The following is a 16,926-nucleotide window of genomic DNA, read 5'->3' on the forward strand; positions in this document are numbered from 1 at the left end:
GTTGAAATAGCCCAAAGTATTAATTTGGTTCTGTGGCATTTCGCACCTGTCGAGTAACTGTTTCTGTTTCCAATTTTAGTCGGATGTTGGGTGCAAAGAAAAAAACCGGTAATGGGCTGTTATTTACGAAGTCTGCGTTCAAATAGTTTCCGACTAACTATTAACCTTTCATGTCGAATATTCAAGTTTCTGAGTAAGTGTAATTGAGCAAAGCAGGTCAGTTACGTGATCGTGGCTTGGCGGGTGCTGTCAAGAAAAAAATGTCTCTCTTCAGATGCAATTACAAAAAGGCATAGAAAAAAAAGACAAAACAAAACAAAACAACTGTTTATGAAGTCACGGAATGCTAAAAAAACATTTTCTAGGCTAAATACTGTCTCTCAACTTCAAGAAATGTGATAGCGTTGGGTAGAATTTCATTTAAAATATCCTTTTCAGAAAACGGTAAGTTATTATTTCTCTTTTTAAGCTCGATCGCTCGCTTGAAATTGATTTTCGGAAGCAGAATATAAATAAAGGAAGAAATATTTTAAATTTACGCGTATTATCTACATTATTTGAGACATTTTGCATCAAAAGAGATACTTTTTTTATGCCATAAGAACTGACACAGTTTCACAAACGTCTGGTATGTCTTAAATGCTAAGGAAGACCTGCACTAGACATGTAGGTTTGGCAAAAACCTTTATAAGATGATAAAACTTCCTGTTTTTTTCATGTGAAGGCACTTTGCTGAGAAGCTTTCCCGGTGTAGAAGTTTGGTAGCACTCTTTCATATAGAAAAAACAAACAAAGGAAAAGATCGCACCATTCAAGGCTTAAAATTAATGATATCACTTATGGTTACGTTCTGTTCTTTTTAATAAAGACTTTTAAGTAAAATGTAACTTATGGCGAAAAAGTCCAGAGAACTTATAAGGAATCTAATTAGCTGCTAGTTACGCAGAAACTGGTTCCTCGCAAGGATGACAAAAAATGCAAAACACAGCGATACAATGGGATAAAAAGTGATATGCATCTTCATAAAAAGACAGTTTTCAACCACATTTAAAATGTGGTAACTGTTTTTGAAGTCAATATTCTGGATCTTAAAATCAAAGGAAGTTATAGGTGGTTTTGGTGCATAGGAGTATTCTAAAAGAAATGTTGCATGTTGCAATTTTAGATAAATTCAAGGAAAAAAGGAAACGAACGTTTACTAAGCTTCGCTATAATGACGACAATAGATTTAAAAGGAGGTGGATCACAACTTCAAATATTTCAAGAAGAGCAATGCTCTCCCTCTTTGGTGGATGGGCTTGAACAAAAATCAGTTTCGTTCTTAGCGGTGCACATTCTCCTCTCGGTGACCGCTTTTCTTGGGAATTCCCTTATCCTTGTTGCCCTTCGAAAGGAATCTTCCCTTCATCCGCCGTCCAAACTGTTGTATCGTAGTCTGGCCATAACTGACCTTTTGGTTGGTCTTGTTAGTGAGCCTCTCTATGTTACCTATTGGATATTCTTGGTTCAGGAAAACTGGAGTCTTTGTCAATACGCAAGCAACGCAGCGTACATAGCAAGCTATGCATTATGTGGAGTGTCTTTGATGACGATGACAGCCATAAGCGTGGACAGACTTCTCGCCCTGTTGTTGGGGCTGAGATACAGACAACTTGTAACGTTGAAACGCACATACATCATTATAGCTACTATCTGGGTTATGTCCACTGTCGCTGCTACATGCTTCAAGTTAGATCATCGTATAACGCATTGATCTGTATATATATCTATACCATTTTGCCTAGGTATCACAATCATCTCGTATACAAAGATTTTCCGCACTCTTAATCGTAATCAGGCACAAGTAGAAGGTCGTTTTCAACAACAGCCGGGCCAACTGAATGCACTGAACATAGCCCGATACAAAAAGGCAGTGTACAGTCCTTTGTCGGTGCAGTTAGCATTAGTAATTTGTTATGCACCATACTCAATGATGGTAGTTGTAATCGCAGACAGTAAAACACATGCGTCACACTTAGTAGTAATATGGAAACTAGCTGTTGTCTTAGTTTACTTTAACTCGACATTAAACCCGTTTCTTTACTGCTGGAAGATTAGTGAAGTAGGACAAGCGGTAAAGTAGACAATAAGAGATGCACTATGCTGAGGTTATAAATGATAATATGTGATTGCATGAGCAGTAATCGTGCATTGAAAAATTCAATGTACTTGTTTCAGCTCCATTGAGAATAGCCAAGGAAAAGTCGAGAAAATAAAAAAATCATTTTACTGACTGTAGTATAGTAGAGAAACGTCTCTGGCTGGCATTCTTATGATAAAAAACGTCTTGCAAACGGATAGAAACATGTTACTGAGAAATTATAACAGAAGAAAATCAAATTTATTCCCTTATAACGATCAAGTTTCGACCAGGATCACAATGCTGTTGTCACAAGAGACCATTATGATGGGAATGTTCTTGTAGCTTTTGCCTTAAATCCGTGTGTAGCGTTATAAGATAACATACAAAAGAATGGGAAATCGCAATAACGATCGCATTTTGTTTCCCTTATTTATTATTGTTTTTTTTTTCATTTTTAAGACAAACATACATTATGGTGGAGCAGTCTAGGTAATTTTACTGAATCCTATAAGCTGCAAATTACTGAGAAATTGGATTCTCTAAAATAAAAGCAAAATCCAGCCATACAACTAGATAAAAAGTAACATGTATCTTTACAAAACAGACACTTTTCATCTGCATTTCAAAACAAGAAACACTGCCTTCAGTTTATTTGGATCTTGGTACCAAATTAAGGTTTGGAAGTGTGGGTGAAGTCTAAATTAAACATTCCTTGCTGCAATTTTTAGCGGAGCCCATACTCATAGAAAAAGGTAGTAAAAACAGTAGCCCATCAAGCAGAAAAAAGGTGGTGGAATTACCAAAATTTGATAGGTTATGACTGTGCGTCCGTGCGTACAAGGTGCTACTTTCAGCTTGAGCGGCCGACTGCATTGCAGGCTCGAAACTAGTCAGGGGAACGGAGAAGGAGACCTCAAATTTGACCTAACTTTAGCCCCAGCCCCTCTCTGTCTAATCGTTTGAGAACAAAGTTACACTTATGAAGTAAAAGCCCCACTATAGCAGAGTCCATGGTGAAATTCATTTGGCAGCACAATTTACCAATGAAGTTTTACAGCACTTTGAAAATGCCACCTAGCAGGGTGAATGCTTGGTGCACCATAGGCCACAGATGGGACCCCCTCCTGAAACTCCAGAACAAACAGTCAGAGAAGTGAGCGAAAGAGGCTTTTGAAATATCTTGTCACACTCAACTTCTGTGCTAAGTTTCAGCCAAATCGGTTGACTACCACTTTTGGCCCCTGGAACACTTTCTCAGACAGGGACACTTAGGGAAAATAGCAAGTTGCTTAGTTTTCTTTAACTTGACACTAAACCCGTTTCTTTACTGCTGGAAGATAGGTGATAAGACAAAAAGCAAAGCAAACAAATGGACAATCACTTTGTCCAGGAGTTAAAGGACTTTTGACATTTGTTATCTAATTTTTAGAGATTCAACCAGAGATTGTCCGCAGACAACCTTTTTGAAACCACCTATATGTTTGATTCGTACCATCATGCCCTCTCCCACGTGACTGAAATGACTTTTTAGAGGGATAATCCTAAACAATGTACAATAGCTTCACGGGATAACAATAGCTTCACGGGAGTGCATGGTTGAATTTTAAAGGAAAATAAGTGAAATAGCCTAAAGCATTAATTTGGTTATGTAGCATTTCGTACCTGTCGAGTAATTGTCTCCGTTTCCAATTTTCGTCGGATATGAGGCGCAAAGAAAAAACCCAGTAAGGGGCTGTCATTTACGAAGTCTGCGTTCAAATAGTTTCCGATTTATTAACGTTTCATGTCGAATATTCAAGTTCAGCTTCCTGAAGCTGATCATCATTTTAAAGGTCTTTATAAATGAAAGCTGATACCAAAAATTTATTATTTATCCTACCAAGGACACTTTTTCTTAGTATTGGTAGCTTTTGCACTATGGTGTAAAAGCACAAAGTTTTATATTTCTACCTGGTAGTGCAAATTCATTCGAAAATTAAAGTTAACCAGTGGGATAGACACGTAGTTTTGACGCAGAACAATTTTAGGTGATAAAGATCCCTGCCTCACCAATTATGAAAGATAAATTGCAAGAAAATCTTCCTTGCGGGAAAGAATATTTCTATCGTTCATGATGCTGCAAAATAAAGATATTCAGTGGATCTATGGAGGGATCTTTTAGAGTTTATAGACGGGATAATATGACATAGCATTATCTGTTGAAATTCATAAATGGTGATATTTAAAGCTACTGGGAAGAAATTGGTATCTCTTGTAACAGAATAAGCATTATTTAATACATGAGTGAAAGTTGCTGAGGACGTTTCTGGGTAAGTGTAATTAAACAGAGTGAGGTTTACGTGATCGTGGCCTGGCAGGTGCTGTCAAGGAAAAAATATCTCTCTTCAGATTCAATTGCAAAAAGGCATTAAAAAAAAAACAAAACAAAAAACAATTGTTTATGAAATGCTGGAGAATATTTTCTAGCCTAAATATTGTCTCTCGACTTCAACAAATGTAGTAGTCTTAGGCAGAATTTCATTTAAAATCCCTTTTCAGAAAACGGTAAGTTATTATTTTTCTTTTCATGCTCGGTCGCTCGCTAGAAATTGATTTTCGGAAGCAAGCTATAAACAAAGGAAGAAATATTTTATATTTACGCGTACTATCTGCATTGTTTGAGACATTTTGCTTCAGAAGAGAGAGTTTTTGCTTATGCCATAGTCAAATTATGACACCAGTGCCAAAAATGCCTGGTATGTCTTAAATACTAAGTAAGACCTGCACTAGACATGCAGGTTTGGCAAACACCTTTATTTGGGAATAAAACTTCTTGTTTTTTTCATGTGAAGACAATTTGCGGAGAAGCTTTCCAGGTGTAGAACGTTCGTCGCACTCTTTCATATAGAAAAAACAACAACAACAACAACAACAACCGAAAAGATCGCACCATTCAAGACTTACATTTATTGATATTACTTATGGTTAAGTTCTGTTCTTTTTAATAAAGATTTTTAAGTAAAATGTAAATTATGGCGAAAAAGTCCAGAGAAATTAGAAGGGATCTAATAAGCTGCTCGTTACGCAGAAACTGGTTCCTCTCACGGGTGACAGTAAATGCAAAACACAGCGATGCGATCGGATAAAAAGTGACATGTATCTTAATCAAACAGACAGTTTTCACCTACATTTGAAATCTGGTAACTATGTTTTTGAAGTCAATATTCTAGGTTTTAAAATCACAGCAAGGTATAGGGTTTTTTTTTTTCGTAGGAGTGGTCTAAAGAAAATTTTGCTCGTTGCAATTTTTAGACAACTTCAAGGAAAAACGTATAATGAGGACAAAAGATTTAAAAGGAGGTGGATCACATACTCAAACATTTCAAGAAGAGCATTGCTCCCCCTCTTTGGTAGGTGGGCTTCAACAAGAATCAGTTTCGTTATCAGCGGTGCATATTCTCCTCTCGGTGACTGCTTTTCTTGGCAATTCCCTTATCCTTGTTGCCCTTCGAAAGGAATCTTCCCTTCATCCGCCGTCCAAACTGTTGTATCGTAGTCTGGCCATAACTGACCTTTTGGTTGGTCTTGTTAGTGAGCCTCTCTATGTTACCTATTGGATATTCTTGGCTCAGGAAAACTGGAGTCTTTGTCAATACGCGAGGTACGCATACCACATAACAAGCTATGCATTATGCGGAGCGTCTTTGATGACGATGACGGCCATAAGCGTGGACAGGCTTCTCGCCCTGTTGCTGGGGATGAGATACAGACAAATTGTAACGTTAAAACGCACATACATCATTGCAGCTACCCTGTGGGTGATACCCACTGTCGCTGCTTTATTCATCAATTTATATCATAATATAACGAATTGGTATGAATATATAGTTATACCATCTTGTCTAGTTATCACAATCATCTCGTACACAAAGATTTTCCGCACTCTCAATCGTCATCAGGCAGAAGTGCAAGGTCGTGTTCAACAACAGCCGAGCCAACCAAATGCACTGAATATGGCGCGATACAAAAAGGCAGTGTACAGTGCACTGTGGGTGCAGTTAGCATTAATTGTTTGTTATGCACCATACTTTATAGTGGCAATTGTAATCGCTGAAAGTAAAAGATATTCATCACACTTAGTGGTATTAAGGGGAGCAGCAGGTATCTTAGCTCACTTCAACTCGACATTAAACCCGTTTCTTTACTGCTGGAAGATTAGTGAAATAAGACAAGCGGTAAAACAGACTATTAGAGAAGCACTATGCTGAAGTTAGAAATAATAATATGTGATTGCACGAGCAGTTATCGCGCATAGAAAAGTTCAATGTACTTGTTTCAGTTCCATCGAGAACAGCTAAAGAGAAGTCGAGTAAAAAAAAACTCATTTTACTGAATGTATTAAAGTAGAGGAAAGTCTCTGGTTAGCATTCCTGATGATAAACAACGTATTGCAATCGGATAGAAACATGTTCTTGAGAGGTAGATAGGAGATGGGATTTTTTTCCTATCTTTTTAAAAACAGCGTTAGTCAAATAAAGATTTAGGAGAGACTTCAGCTTCAAAAAGTAGGCAGTTTGCTGTAAGAGCCGGTTTACAAGTCAGCCGGTAAGCGAGATCAACATTTTTATCATGTAGTAATCCTTAAATCAATTTACTTTTTTTTAAAATCAAACTTAACCATGATTATCACTGTTTCTCATAGACTTGTCTTTAAAGTAACAATCTTTAGCCAAAGACAAATTTACTGAAATTACAGCCGGAGAAAATCAAATTTATTCTCTTATTTTGATCGGGTTTCGACCGGGATCAGAATGCCGTTGCTACAGGAGACCATTATGATGAAAAGGTTCTTGTAGCTTTCACCTTTAATCCGAGTGTAGCGTTTCAAGATAACGCAAAAAAGAAAAAAGAAATTGAAATAACGATCACATTACAATCACTCAATCGCAAAATAATGAAGTGCGCATAATGACATGTAGATCTTCGGTTCAGAATACCGCAGGCACGCAGTTAGGCATTACACGAGGGCGTGAACATCGAAGAGAATCTAATTTTTAGCAAACATAGTAGCGAATTATGCAAGAAGGCCAGTCAAAAGGTGGGCGTTCTCGCCAGGTTGAGAAACTTGGTTACTACGGAGACTAAACTATTACTATATAAAACTGCTATTATGCCATATCTCATATGGCATTTCTGTAGGGCGTCGGATGCAAGGAAAGTTGAAAGAATTCAAGAGCGAGCACTGAGGATAGTCTATAGTTCACATTCAGAAACGTAAATGAGCTTATTAGATCGTGCTAAACTACCTACCCTTCTTAATAGGAGATTGCAAGATATAGTTATACTTATGTATAAGGTTAAATATAGGCTAGTTCCTGATTTCATTTGTGACATTTATAGTCCTAAGTCTTGTAAATATAATTTAAGAAATCAAAATGTTTATATGCCTAGGTTTAATTCTGTATTGTATGGTAAACACTCTCTTAGATATCTTGGACCATTTCTATGGAACAAACTAAAAAAAAAATCACTGAAATTAGTAGTCTCTCTAGGTTTAAGTTCCATATTAAACGTAAGGATCCTACCGAACTGATAAATGGTAACAATTGCTCCGCGTGCGTAATTTGTACCTTAGGTTATATAATCTATAGCTCATTTCTTATAATTAATTAGGTTATTCATCTACGTTGCTCCGCGTGCGTAATTTGTATCTCTTACGTTATATAATCTATAGCTTATTTCTTATCATTAATTACGTTATTCATCTACGTTGTGTCCCCAATTAGCGTCAGCTAAATACATTGACACATGAATAAAGTTCATCATCATCATCATCATTATCATCTAAAAATACTCCTTTTTTTCTTCATTTCAATAGAGTTATATTATACCGTTGTCTGGCAACGACTGATCTGTTGTTTGATCTTGTTAGCCAGTCTCTTGCTGCTACGCATGGGATGTCTGTGGTTCGTGAACGATGGGTTTTTTGTCGATACACATCAGAGGCAACTTTAATAACAAGCGTATGTTTGGTGTATTTATTGACTATGACGGCCATAAGCTAAGCGTGAACAGACCTCTTACCTTGCTGTTGGAGCTGAAATACAAACACATCGTAGCTTTGAAGCGCACATATTTAACAAATGGTAAACACCACAGCGTACACTATTGAGTTATGATGCACGCGGGAGGTTGCTAAGCACGTAAGAAGTGTAAGAGTCGCGCGAGGCGATAGCCGAGAGCGACTCTAGCTTCTTGATTTTGTTATTAAAACAGAATGTTTGTGAAGATTCTACGGCACAGGAAGAATGTTAGGGTACAAGCACCTGCCGCATGCATGAAAGCTTGTGTACATGTAACAAGCAAGCTTTTACCTCATCCCAAGTACTGTCAAATTGAGGAAATAATTACAAAAGTGCCATCACGCCCTCATACACGTGACTGAATGATTTGTTAGAGGGATAATCCTAAATAATTTTAATAGCTTGATGGGAGGGCATGGTTGAATTTTGAAGGAAAATAAGTGGAATGGCCCAAAGCATTAATTTGTTTATGTGGTATTTCCTACCTGTCGAGTGATTGTCTCCGTTTCCAATTTTGGTCGGATGTGAGGCGCAAAGAAAAAAAGCCGGTAATGGGCTGTCATTTACGAAGTCTGCGTTCAAATAGTTTCCGACTTAATAACGTTTCACGTCGAATATTCAAGTTTCTGGGTAAGTGTAATTAAACAAAGTCAGCTTTACGTGATCGTGACCTAGCAGGTGCTGTCAAGGTAACAATATCTGTCTTCAGATGCAATTACAAAAAGACATTAAGAAAAAAAAAACAAAACAACTGTTTGTGAAGTCACGAAACGCTGAAGAATATTTTCTAGCCTAAATACTGCCTCTCAACTTCAAGAAATGTGGTAGTGTTGGGTAGAATTTCATTTAAAATCTCCTTTTCAGAAAACGGTAAGTTTTTATTTCTCTTTTCATGCTCGATCGCTCGCTCGAAATTGATTTACGGAAGCAAAATATAAACAAAGGAAGAAATTTTTCATATTTACGCGTACTATCTACACTGTTTGAGACATTTCGCCTCAGAAGAGAGAGGTTTTTTTTATCCCATAGTAAAATTATGACAGCAGTATTTGATACATCTTAAATCAGTGCTAAGTAAAGCATATACCAGACATGCAGGCTTGGCGCAGCCCCTAACAGTTTCTTTAGAAACCATCAGCTTTTATCCAAATTCATCAAGCTATTTAGAGGTAAATTAATTCGAATATCTTAAAAGAGTTGGGTATCTTTCGCACTGTTAAAATACTGATATACTGAATACTGAATACTGATTTCTCTATTTTTTCCTGTTGTTGCTATCTCAACCCTGAGGCACCCACTCTCAATGCTACTGTTTGGGTGCCTCTGGTTCACGAACAATGGAATCTTTGTCGATGCGCATTTGACGCCACCTTCCTCACAAGCCGTGCATTATGTGGAGTGTCGTTGATGACGATAACGGCCATAAGCGTGGACAGACGTCCCGCCCTGCTGTTAGGGCGGGTGCCAGATAAATTGTAACTTTGAAGCGCACATATATCATTGTAGCTACCTTTTGGATTGTATCTACTGTCACTGCTTTATGCTACACATCAGATTGCCTATACTCATTTCTTATGGCCATATTGTTATGCCATCATGCCTTGTTATTTTAGTCGCCTGGTGTATGAAGATTTTTCGGGGTCTCAGTTATCACCAGGCTCAATTACAAGATCTTGTTGAACAACAGCCGAGCCAAAAAAGCAGTGTTCAGTGAACTGTGGGTGCAGATAGCATTGGTAGTTTGCTATGCACCATCCTTTATAGTGGCAATTGTAATCGCTGACAGTAAAACATATTCATCACACTTATTAGTATTAAGGGGAGCAGCAGGTGTCTTAGTTTACTTTAACTCGAATTTAAACCCATTCCTTTATTGCGATGAGATAAGTGAAGTAGGACAAGCAGTGAAGCAGACAATCAGGCAAGCACTTTGCTGTCTATGGAGTTAGGTCTTCCTCGACTCATATATAATACTTTTAAAGCTGAAAGTGATTACACAATTATTGTATGAAAACACTCGTTAAATTTAGCAAATAGAGAAGCCTTGACTATGCTCTGTTCTGTAGTAAAGCCCGTAAGAAGCGGCTAGTAGCCTCGTCATGGGTCATTGACACGTATTCCCGTCCGTTGTCGTCTAACAAGAACTGGAAGCTTTGCTTCGTCAACTGTAGTACACCTTCGCGTCCTCAACGACACCAGTACAAGGTTATATGAAGCCAGATGTTCCGTACAAGACCCCAAGGATTGTCTCCCCAGACTGGATTTGACGACTGCAAGTTTCGGAGGTCAGGTACTTGAATTGGAGGTTTGTGTTTCGTGTACTGTGTTTCCTTTGTTCTCGCGCTTGTTTCGCTTTATTTGACTCCGGAAGAGCTTGTTTGACACTTGGAAATCTGTACCTTTTGAAATAGAAATTATCCTGTTAAATGGCGGGTTGTTGAGGTATCTTTCAATTGCGTTTCGCAATCCAAGAAGGGATGACCTTGAATACAATACACCATCTTTTGTTCGCGCTTCTGAACTGATTCGTTCTTCAGTGCATAATATGAAGCATGCAGTAATTTTACAGTCGAGCTTGAAAGGTGGCTAAGTGTTGCTACAGTCGGAGCTTACCAAAACCAAAGGTTTATAAATTATGATAATAATGGTAAAAAGTAGTAAGTAATAAATTGTTCTTCAAGTCAGTAATAAATTTTGACAACCTATCCCGGGCTTTTATTTACCACCTCGATCAACAAATTGTTGTGTTTATTTCAATAATGGAAAATAACTGTCAAAATTACCAAACGAGAATCGCTCATCACTGTAGAAAATCACAGGAAGAAAATTCAATAACTTTCCTTTTACATGAAAGTTTATCTAACACGAAGGTATTTTACTCGTCTGATTGTGAACAAATCGGATCTAGGGCCTACTAGGCTACCTTTGGCTTGTCATTATCCGGGGTAATCACTACTGGTGAGTCCGCTGGCGAAAGGAGGAGAAAAACCAGAGAATGAAAAAACAAATTGTAGAAACAGAAATGGTTTACTGGCGTAATCGATGTTTTTGTTAACTATTTCGTTTCAAGTACTAGTCAGAAACATAGCCGAGAGAGAAAAGCTCGAAAGCGCAATTACTGAAATACTCAGGTAAATTCAAATATTTTAAAACAAGTTCGTAGCTGTGACGAAAATTTCAATTTAAATAGTTTGATGAGTTCGGAAATTGTAAAAAAATTCAACTTTTCCGAGACTGAGTGCAGTCGCCAGCTTAAATAGTTTATTTTGCTTGCTAAGGCCGCAATGATTCAAATTTCAACTGACTCCTAAAAAATGATATGAACACTTGATAAGGATCCAGCCAATGAAAAATTTAATGACAGATGTCTCCATATCTACCCTATAGTTTATTTCTTAACTAAGGTATCTCGCAGGTTTAGGGCGTTTTCTGACACAAAAAAGAACTTCCGACGCATTTTAACTGCGTAAACGCTGGTGGGGAATTCTAATCGTGAACTTTCCTAAGGAAGTAGGGCTTCAGTAGTCGTTAGTGGGCGTGGTCATTAGGGAAGTAGCAGTTTTCTTCGTTTACATTAACTCGACGTTAAATCCATTTCTTTACTGCTGAAAGATCAGTGAAGTAAGACAAGCAGTGAGGCAGAAAATCAGACAAGCACTTTACTGTCCACGGCGCGGAGTTAGATCTTTCTCGAGTTGTATTTTTATTCGTGCTCTCAATGCTGAGAGTGATGAAGTCACGTCAAGTATGTTATTAGGAATATTGTTGTTCAAGGTTTTTACATAGTCTGTTGTGAATATTTTACTCGTTAATTTATGTTTTGTTACGTTGTGAATATTTTCCTTAGTTTATGTTTCCTTACGTTGATTTACGTGACGCAAAGCCCTCTGAGGCTCTCGCTTCTAATCGGGTAATCATTAATACAAAATGGCTTGTTGTGTAAACTAGAAAGCCTTTTTTAACGAAGAAAACTAAAAGTAAGGTAGAATTTAAAGAGAATTAGCTACCAATGATCAAGAATACGACAAGGCATATTTGAAGAAAGATAAGCATACACGTTTAATTAATCTTCTTTTAGCAATATAAAAGTATTGGATAAAACTTCGGAGAGTAGTTTGTGAGAGTGTTTCGAGGTACTTCTCATCGAGTTGTATTGGTTCACCTTAAGTCTCGAGCTTGTTTTGTCATCAGAAAAATGTCCGCAATGCTTTTGAATATGCAGAGTGGTTTCGTTGCTTGTGTATATACCCACCGGTACTTTAAAGTGCACCTAAACTCAGAAATTTTTTTTTCGCTTAACGAAATAAGCGTATTTTTTGGAGTATTTCTGTGCAAAAATTTTTTAATTTGCTCAAATCTTTAAGTTTCTGTGCCCAGTCAAAATACGGAAAATCGGCCGCCATCTTGCCCTACGGCCGAGTTTAAAGAGGAATGGCTCTAGCGGGTAATGTGGCGTCAAATCGAGAACACGAAAGTCTGCATTTGACACATTGTCACTTGTTTGGGAAGGTTGTCGTCGATATTGTTCGAAATATGCCGACTAGGTGTGTTGTATGAGGAATGTATGAAGCGCGATACCTTCTTGCAAATTGCGCACGTTGCGTGAAAACAAAAGAACAAAGAATTGCTGCCGTTTCATTCTTTTACATTTTCTATTTGTTCTTCTCCTTTCGCCAACAAATTGTAAGTGATTATCTTAGATATGAGATATAAATTTAGCCTATTGAACTTGTCAATTACACCAGGTATGAAATAACAATAAGGGGCAATTATAGAGACATCTTTTAATATTTCTCCTCCCATTGCACAGTGCGACAAACAGACCCTCTTTACTTGGATCACCTTAAGTTGATAGGAATCTTATTAAGTGCCATATTGTTTGTGTGGTAAGTTGACACTAATAATTATCAGACTCGGCAAGCCGAAAATGGAAAAAGTTCTCAACTTAATGTTAAACCAACGTGGAATCGAAATTTGTTTAATTCTTTATTCCAAATAGCGACCTCAGCTAAACTACTAAGCAATTATATGTGGACGGCTCTCAACTGTTTATATCAATCAATTACCAAAGCTGAATTTAAATACGAATTAGCACTTAAGTCAAATCCCTTGGTAAGCACAAAACACGTCAGCTCTAATACTGTTTGAAAATACAATATGAATAAGGGAACTTTCTTTGATATGCTGTTAACAAGACCAACCCACAGATCAGTTGTTGCTAGATAACGATATAAGAGTTTGGAAGGCGGATGAAGGGAAGATTCTTTGTGAAGGGCAACAAGAATAAGAGAATTGCCAAGAAATGCTGTGATGGAGAGGAGAATGTTGACTGTCAAGAAAGAATTTAAAAAAATTCTTGTCGAAGCCCACCAACCAGAGAGGGGGAACAATACAGTTCTTGAAATGTCTTGGTCTGTGTTCCACCCCAGTAAAATTTGCCGTCGACATTATTCTGTATTCCTCTTTTTCTTTCCTTTTTTGAGAAATATTCGATCTAAACAGCTACACAACGACGACGACTAAAAAAAGAGCTCCCTACGTACTGAGTCATATAACTTCCCCATCATTGCTTATTCGTTTGAAAAATGTCAGAGAAATTGTCGCTTTAACTTGTCAGGTACACCCCGTATAAAATTGGAAAAGGAAGCAAATACATAAAAACACCTGTAACATAATTACTGTTTTCTCTGTACGACCTAAAATCCCTCTTAAGTTACCCTACGACGCTTCAGTACGAGTTACTTCGCTCGTAAATGATAAGTTTGAGGCCTTGAGCAACACGACTCGTGGACAAAAGAGCGATGCAAAACTAATAACAAGGACCTGCTCGCAAGCTGACCTAGTTTCATTGATGGTGTGTCAATCAAATATCCATATCATTTGTGTAAAGTTGAGGCTTGAATCATTATCAGCCTAAGCAGGCTAAAAATAAAGAAGATTCAAGTTAAGGATTTCCAACCCATATCAATCAGTCAAGGAAATTCAAATTCCTATAACGAATTGAAATTGATATATAGCCACACATGCAAATTTACTTTAACATATTCGAATTCAATAGTGTAATTAGTAACATTTTGTGGCTCTTTTACCTTCGTTTCGTCTCAAACAAAACTAGAACAAAACAAAAGAAGAGCTGAAAAATGACGCGAACATACAATTTTCTGCCGCTTACGTTTGCATTCTCTATTCGTTTTCCTCCTTTCGCCAACAAATTAATATTCTTAGTGATTTTCCTGGATATTAATAAGCCAAAGTTTACCTATTATATCGTAGTTATGCAATTTCTTCGCTTCCAACGTCTTGTTCGCGAAAAGACAAGTAAATTATTTTGGTATCAAACAAGCTTTGACGTATAAGGCAAGTCACTGAATTCTTCATGTCGTAATTCTCTCAAGCGATTATATTAGCAATTGTTCTCTGATAATGAAGTTTTTATCATAATGCTAAAGTTAACATGATAATCCATTGATCGAGAAGTAAAATGAACGAATTGGGATAAATTTTATTGAAAAAACAAAGTTTGTGTTGTTAACTTGCTTACTGCCAATTTTGGTGACCGAGAGATCAAGGTTTTTAGAGAAAATGGTGAAAGAAACAAAGGTATCAAAAACTATGTTCAGCCACCTTAATCTAGGAATGAATTAGTATCAAGAGTCAAACACATGGACAAATGTGATAGTATTGTTATTCTACAACTTATTAAAAGCTCAGTCTTCTTATGTAGAAATTCATTCAGAGCTGAGTAAGGAGGATTAATGAATATCACCAGTGTGGGGAAAAAAAAGAAAAATCCGGTGAAAAGAACTCTATAAGAACCAGTAACTTCCATTTTATTCCATATGCTAATTTACACATGGCTAGCATTAGACAAGCAATATTATACATTTCTAAAATTCATAAGCATTATGCACTATGTACAGACTTCCAATTTTTTAATAAGTTTCTAATTTCTTCCTATATATCCAACATACAACATATCTGACGAGCGTTCTCTCTGGCTGGTACTAATCGTGACGTTTTTACTAAGCTATGAAAACTGTCCATTAGAGTGTACCCTATGAAACCGGGGATCTAACTCTAAAACCATGGACAGCAAAACGCTTGTCTGATTGTCTGTTTCACTGCTTGTCTTACTTCACTTATCTTCCAGCAGTAAAGGAACGGGTTTAACGTCGAGTTAAAGTAAAGCAAGACAGCTGCTACTCCCATCATGACCTCTGAGTCTACTGAATACGTTTTATCGTCACCGATTACTACTGCCGCCATGATTAAGTATGGTGCATAGCAAACTACTAGTGCTAGCTGTACCAACAGTGAACTGTACACTGCCTTTTTGTATCGCGCCTTGTTCAGTGCATTTGGTTGGCTCGACTGTTGTGGGCCATGATCTTGTACTTGAGCCTGATGATGACTGAGACCCCGAAAAATGTTTATATACGAGAGGAATGAAATAACAAGGCAAGATGGTATAGTTATATAGGTACACCAAATGGTTATACGGTAATCTAATATGTAGCATAAAGCAGCGACGCTAGAAACAATCCAAAAGGTAGCTAAGATGATGTATGTGCGCTTCAAAGTTACAATTTGTCTGTATCTTAGCCCCAACAACAAGGCGAATAGTCTATCCACGCTTATGGCCGTTATCGTCATCAACGACACTCCACATAATGCTACGGATGTGAGGAAGGCGGCGTCACATGCGTATCGACAAAGATTCCATTTTTCGTGGACCACGGAAATCCAAGTCGCAACAACGAGAGGCTGGGTAACAAGACCAACCAACAGATCAGTTGTTGCCAGACAACGATACAAGAGTTTAGACGGCGGGTGAAGGGAAGATTCTCGGTGAAGGGCAACAAGGATAAGGAAATTGCCAAGAAATGCTGAGATGGAGAGGAGAATGTTAACTGCTGCGAAAAACACTGATTCTTGCTTAGGCCCACTCACCAAGAAAAGGGAGCACCGCAGTTCTCCAAGTGTTTTGGTCAGTGTTCCACCTCTTGTGAAATTTGTTGGGGACATTGTTCTGTGTTCGTTTCGTTTTTTCTGGCAAGTTATCTATGATTGCAACGAGAAATGAGGTCCAAACAGCACACGCCTACCAACGATCACAGAAACCCTACTTCCTAAACAATGTCCACAATTAAAAATCCTCACCAGCGTTTAAGCATTTAAAATGCGTCAGAAAATTCTCTGTTGTGCTAAAAAATGGCTGGAACATGCGAAGTATCTCCGTTGAGAAAAAATACTAAAATATGGAGACATCTGTTATTAACCTCCACTGACAGGATGCTTATCAAATGTTCATATTATTTTTTCGGAATTGAAAATTAATCATTATCAGCCTCAGCAAGTTTGACAGATAATTTAAACTGGCGATTTTTCTCGGTCTTAGAATAAACTGAGTTTGACAAACGGATCAAAATGTTTTAATGCAAATTGTGGTCGCAGCTGCGAATTTATTCAAAATATTCGAATTTACCCATGTAGTTAATTGTGTTTTGCAGCTTTTCAGTCATCTTTACGTATCCGACCAGTACCTTAGACGAAATTGCCACAAAAGCAAAGTATTACGCCAGCAAACCATTTTCTACAATTATTTTGTCATTCTTTGTTTATTCTCCTCCTTTTGCCAGCGAACTCATAGTGAGTATCCCTGATAATGACAACCCTAAGGTAGCCAACTAGACCCTAGATCAAATTTGTTTTCTCAGTTCCAATGTCTTGAACACAATATAT

The 16,926-nt window shown here is 37.5% G+C and overlaps 1 protein-coding gene across 1 annotated transcript; it reads left to right on the forward strand.

Moving 5' to 3' along the window:
• The first annotated feature begins 5,436 nt into the window (after positions 1-5,436).
• LOC148720896 (melanocortin receptor 5-like) lies at positions 5,437-6,418 on the forward strand. Its single transcript, XM_088737698.1, has one exon. It carries the CDS (start codon positions 5,437-5,439, stop codon positions 6,367-6,369), a length of 933 nt encoding a protein of 310 aa, XP_088593824.1. The 3' UTR covers positions 6,370-6,418.
• The last annotated feature ends 10,508 nt before the right edge of the window (positions 6,419-16,926 follow it).

The sequence above is a fragment of the Stylophora pistillata genome, chromosome 11 (assembly GCF_964205215.1).
Source record: "Stylophora pistillata chromosome 11, jaStyPist1.2, whole genome shotgun sequence".
NCBI classification, from domain to species: Eukaryota; Metazoa; Cnidaria; class Anthozoa; order Scleractinia; family Pocilloporidae; genus Stylophora; species Stylophora pistillata.